We start from the raw sequence: 6,274 nt of genomic DNA on the forward strand, positions 1-6,274 counted from the left end.
GGACGGCTAGCGCAGATAACCCTGTGTGCCTTGCGCGAAATTAAAAACAAACATTACTTTAAAATTAAAACAAATAGCAGAAGCTGAAAAAATTTTCAGTATTAAAACATCTACTGGAAGAAGTGTATAAGTAGAAAAAAAAATTCGAAGTCAAAATAACTGATTAATATAGTTCATTCTATTTTTACTAGATTGGAAAACGAAGTTGGAAATTATTAGATTTAAATCTAATATTTTAACATTACAGCATATTTGGAGTAAATTTTATTTGTGAAAGGGTTCATTTGGAGGCATTTTCTACAATTGATCGATTGTTGGCCTGATGAATCCTAGTCCAGTTCTTACCTCCAATCCTCAGGTGCTCATGGTATGGGTTTTGGTATCCGATCTGAATCAAATTTGTATGATTCACTTCCTAATAAGGAATGTTTACTGAAGCTTACTGTCTGTCACAGAGAAATATTCCAAAATATTGAAAGACAGGTGTTTTAGTTTCGATCAATTTAAACTGAGGTCTTAATTTCAAATGATTGTGAACTGAAACACAAAAAATCATCATCGAAGTTTAAAACTGATTTCCAGGTTTATATAATTTTAATGATTTCAATAAAACACGGAAAAGGAAAATAAATATATTTAAAAAATAAAATTGCAAATTTCTTTATTTTTCTACTTTCCAGTGTTTTTCGTTTAGTGAATCACTGCTTGTTCCATTGGATAGTTTTAGGATAAAAACAAGACTTTATGAATCGTATAACATAAAGTGAGAGAGAGAAAATATAAAAAAAATATCTCAAGAGGGAAGCTGATGTGAATAGTCTCAAACATAAGTATTATCGACCTTTCACCAATGAGAACTTGCACTTATGCTTTTAAAACACCATCTTAACTTGTTACAACGATTTTAACGAAATTTTTCTATAACCTTGTTATACAGGATGCTTCAGGTCAATATAGCAAGGTGTTGACGACCTCAGAGATCAAGATTTTTAGTTTTATACATTCCTCCTTTATATTAGTGATAAAAGATAAATGTAGTTTGTGAACATAAGGAATTCTATAGAAAATATACTTTTGGCTTTAATCACATAATTGTCTTTAAATCTTTTATCTATACACGTTCAGCAAAGTTATTTTGAGAACACATGTAATAACTAAAAACGTGTAAAAGAGCTTAAAGGATTTAAGTATTTACATATTTTTATCAGACAGACAAATTTTAGTAACAAAATTTTCTTCCATGTTGTTGATACATGTGAAAATTTGAGAAACTGCAATTTTCATAAAATTAAAATGCAACTTTACAAAGGATAATTCATTTTAATAATCAATCGACTTTCTTAATGGCTATAATGTTTGTCTCGTTCTGGAATATTTATAATTCAGTCAATTATTTTTTTATATATTTCATTTAATCAAATGTTTTACTAAAACACTGAATTCTAAGTGTTAAATGAATACAAACAGTTGCAATTATAAACTATCCTGAAAATGTGTTGTTATCGTATAATCCTTCTATTATATTCATTATAATGAAAAAAACAAACTGAAAAACTTAAAAGTGACCGTTGCAAACTTTGGAAACTTTAACACTGACTATTTTGATATATGTAAACGGTATACATCATATATGTAGGTTTTATAACATATTAGCTAGCGAACATATGTACTTATTAAAGCTACAAAAATGAACTTAACAGTTTAACACAAACTCTGTTATATTAGGTAATGAAATAGGTCTAAGGATAAACTCTGACATCAACACCCAAGAAGCAGCAAAGCGAATGCAAGGTAAGAAAATAGGCTATCTTGAAAAACGCAAAGTGTTTTATTTACATCTAACAAGGTATTTACAGAGAAGAAAGTCTCTGTTTATAAAAACTAGTAAATTGTTATTACTTTTCGATTTCAATTTTTTATATACAGACAAGCAAAATGCTACATCTGTTTTAAAATTATGCGCTGAAATCTGTTCTTGCTAACATATTATCTAACTTTAAAGCGTTCTTCTGATAATTCAAATATACAAAAATTACTCATGAACGAGAGAAAAATATGGTATACATAAGAAGCAAAATCAGATCGGTATAATATATGCGTAGTAGAAAAATTAAATTCGGAAGAAAGTGTTGGAAACCAAATAACTTTAAATGTAAATAAAACAAATCTTGGTTAAGAACATAAGATGGTAAATTATTACTCAAAACATAAACTTTGAAGCGTTTGTAATATTAACTTTGATCTTCATAGCTTTTGTTTAATTGTATTTGAATTACTTGCTTTACAGATTTTCCCTTAATTGTTTCACAGCCCACTTTCCTTTTTACTTACAGTTTGTTCTTGGCAACCAGGAACCCCTATCACTGGTGGTTTACTAGCACATTTGCACTTTCGTATTCTCCTTACAGTTTTTCCCTTTTTTAGGACAGAATAAAATGTGTTCAGTTAAACGTAGACCACTATTCCGTCTCATACAGTAATATTTTACTTTATTATTTAAGGTTTTTACAAGGCCCAGCTTACTTGATAGTTTGAATTTGAATAGTTAACAAACTTTTTAACCATTTTTCCTTGAAAACTTCTTAATAGTCACGTAAAGAATCGAACAACTGGATCATTTGTTTTAATCTAATGCTATTAACTTAAAGTGTGATTCATTGTATGACGTACTAATCTAGTTACTATTTCTTCACTTGTTAACTAAGCCACAAAAGACATCAAGATAAAGTGAAAATTACATAGCAATTGTAATCTCAATGGTTAAATTTATTTCATGTATCTTTTTTCTTAATTCTTGATAGATTGCGTATGCTTATTAAGACTATAAGAACATATATTGCTACGAAACCTACAATGAGATGTATTTTGAAACACGTAATCCTCGTTTTATTGTCTCTTATCAAATGGTATAATAATGATGCCTTCTTGCAAGGTTGCAAGGATGAAGATGTCATTCACGAGAGAAAGCAATGAATCATGCAATTTTTTGACTGAAAAAGGACAAATATATTCTTGTAAAGTTTTGTTACTCTGAATTTTACTTACAGACACGAAAAATCAATGGATATCTAACTTTATAGTGATGGTTAGTCTTTATTTTAGGATGTACAATACCTGAAACTCCTTTACCCTTTTCATAAATATTAGGTAGATTTTTTTTATTGATTTTCCCTTTATAAATGTACACTATATAACAAAAAGTATTATTACGCAATACTTTAAAAATAAGATATCGTGTTACGCTACTGAGATCCCATTTTAATAAAGTATGTGCCTACCTCTGGCGGTAATCATAGTCTGAACTTTATTATTAACAATTGCCACAGTAGTTGATACGCATCAGGTTAAATAAGCCGCCACTCCTCTTGCAAAGCAGTTCTAAATTTAGTGAACAGTTAATTTGGAGAATAACTGCCTGAACGGAGTGAGAAGGAGTTAATTTGGGGCAGAACGGTCTGAAATGGTGTTCCGCCTCTTGAGCGTTAGCGTTCCTGGTATTCTAATTGGAATGTCGAAGTAGATCATAAAAGAGACTTTCACCTCTTTTAAGATCCCAATGTTAACCACTAGTAGTGCGATTTCAGGGTTGTTCTCTTCTTTAAGAGACGTTCTAAACACTTCCTACAGCAGTTCCACTAGAGTCAGGTCGGGACTCTGAGCTGGCCAAGGCATATTGAAGACGTTATCGAATCACTAGTGGACACGAAGCTCAGTATGGCATGGTTGTATTATCATACACTTGCATGTTGTTTATAACTGTGCGAATTTAAGAAACTTTTATTTTCATAAATGAAAACGCAATTGTACAAATGATAAATCATATTGACAATCAATCGATTTTCTTGGTTTCTACAATGTTTAACTTGTTCTGGAATACTTATAATTCAATCAATTATTTTTTTATTTATTTTATTTAATCGAATGTTTCACTAAAGCACTGAATTCTAAGTGTTGAATTAATACAAACAGTTGCAATTATAAACTATCCTGCAGATGTGCTTTTATCGTATAATTCATTTGTAGTATATATTATAATGAAAAAAATAAACTGAAACTTAAAAGTGATCGTTGCAAATTTAACACAGACTATTTAGATTTATGTAAACGGCATACAACCACAGAATTCCACCGATGTGGGAAGTGAGGACAACACTTGGTACATTCCCTACAAACCTCGACGACTGTGGTTAGATCCAAAGAAATCATTTTACCATTAAACTCAAACTTGTGATCCGAAACAAAAATTGCGTAGTTTGATTGACCACCTCAAATAATAGTTCCCATTATTTTTTACCCCAATTTCGATGTTTTAAGGAACCATAAGATTCGATGTCTTGCACTCATAGCCGTGCGGAACGGCTTATGACCTACAATCCGTCCATAAAAATGTGGCACCATAGATTTACTTATACATAGTCAAGCACCTGGCGAGCATTTCTGAATTTGCGTTAAAGTTCTCAAAAGGAATTATACAGAATATGCGGTATCGTTTCACAATACATTTCAAAGTTTGTATGGACCAATGAATGAATAGTTTTGGATTACTGGTACGATATTCCAAAATTGATACATATAGTGGTCTTCCATTTCCTCAGCCTGCAATTAATTTGGATATTCGTATGGGCTAGCTAAAATATCTTACGTACTTATCTTACATTAGTGAAAACATTTAAATCCATTTTCTCGTGGCATTTTAACTCTAATTGTTTGTCTTTAGTAGCTGTATCATAAGAGTTGTATATCCCAAGTAGGTGATGTGTAGGTCTAATACTTTTGATAACATAGTATATATATATATATTGTAAACTATAAAATGATTTGCAGCAATATGTTGAAAACTATACTATAAATACATTTTTCCAGATTTGTTTCAACAGTTCTAATAGAAAATCTATAAGTTGCAAGTTTATGTATTTCTTAACACTGATAGAAGCTAAACAATAGAGATTTTGTAAATATCTTGTAAAAATAAATACCATTTGTAATAATTAATTTTATGAATCTCTCAAGAATACTAACAACGAGTGTTCTTAACCTAGTTTAGCAGTTAAAACTGCATTCTTAGTATACATTTACTAGTCTCGAGTCGTCTTAAGATGTTTGTTTAGTATTTCCTGTTTAACATGTACTGCAAGACATAAGATATTACACTACAGGGAACAAAAGTGGGGAGCTGTTATTTTTAAACGCTTAGTATCTTTTGCAACCATTTATTTTTTTACTAACCCTGTCGAATTTTGTTTTGGCTATAGTTTATATAAAAAGAGGTCATGTAATAACGAATAAAATAAAACTGTACGTGACCTGCAACTTAGAGTTACATCGATACATTTAGGAAGGTGTTATATGATGACGAACCAAGGCTTCGCGGGTTCAGGAGGTCTCATCTAGGATGATGGAAACGAATACAGAATTTCAAATCGATTTAAATTAACATACTTGAAAATACTTTTACAATTAAAGAAAAACAAGGACACCTAGCGAACTGATTAGAAACCAAATGCAAATGGATGATAACTGTCAGAATAGAAATAGCGGTTAAAGACTTTTATATCAATGATATATTTTAAACATTGGTAATTACTTAAATATTATCATCCAAAACAGTTTTAAGTAGTTCACTGTTGGCGAGAGTACTTTTCTTCGTAAATCTAAGGCTACAGTCCGTCGCAGTGCATAACAACGCTGAAATAATTATACTTGTCATAAGACATTAGTATTAGGCCTATTAATTACTACATTCTTTATCTAGTCTCTTAGAGATTTGCAAGAATTAGAATAATGTATAATAATTGTATTCCAATCACACGATATTCGCCACATCAATTGCCGACGACTCGTTTCGCTAAATCCAGAACTCTTCAAGCCGCCAGGTATACAATATACATAGTAGTGATTAGAACACTATTTATATATACCATTTGTTACTACCGTTATGGTATAAATGCCTTTTACAAACGGCAAAATTCTAAAACGAAGAATAGATAAAGAATGCAGTGTTTAAAAATATAATAAATCTAATATTAATGTCAAATGACAAGTATAATTATAATCATGCCAGTAAAATGCGTTTACACCATAACAATATGTTTGAATGTAAATATAACTAGCCTTTCCTCCATTTACAATATGTTTGATTGTAAAGATAACTAGCGTTTCCTCCACTTACAATATGTTTGATTGTAAAGATAACTAGCGTTTCCTCCATTACAATATGTTTGATTGTAAAGATAACTAGCGTTTCCTCCACTTACAATATGTTTGATTGTAAAGA

The 6,274-nt window shown here is 30.4% G+C and overlaps 1 protein-coding gene across 1 annotated transcript in view; it reads left to right on the forward strand.

Annotated features, from left to right (window-relative positions):
- The window catches only part of LOC106460537 (lachesin-like), a 186,937-nt gene that overhangs the window by 174,997 nt on the left and 5,666 nt on the right, over positions 1 to 6,274 (forward strand). The window contains exon 8 of the mRNA XM_022387280.1: positions 1,726 to 1,791. Coding sequence (XP_022242988.1) covers positions 1,726 to 1,791 — 66 coding nt within the window. The remainder of the gene's footprint in view (positions 1 to 1,725; positions 1,792 to 6,274) is intronic.

The sequence above is a fragment of the Limulus polyphemus genome, unplaced genomic scaffold, assembly GCF_000517525.1.
Source record: "Limulus polyphemus unplaced genomic scaffold, Limulus_polyphemus-2.1.2 Scaffold790, whole genome shotgun sequence".
In the NCBI taxonomy this organism is placed as follows: domain Eukaryota; kingdom Metazoa; phylum Arthropoda; class Merostomata; order Xiphosura; family Limulidae; genus Limulus; species Limulus polyphemus.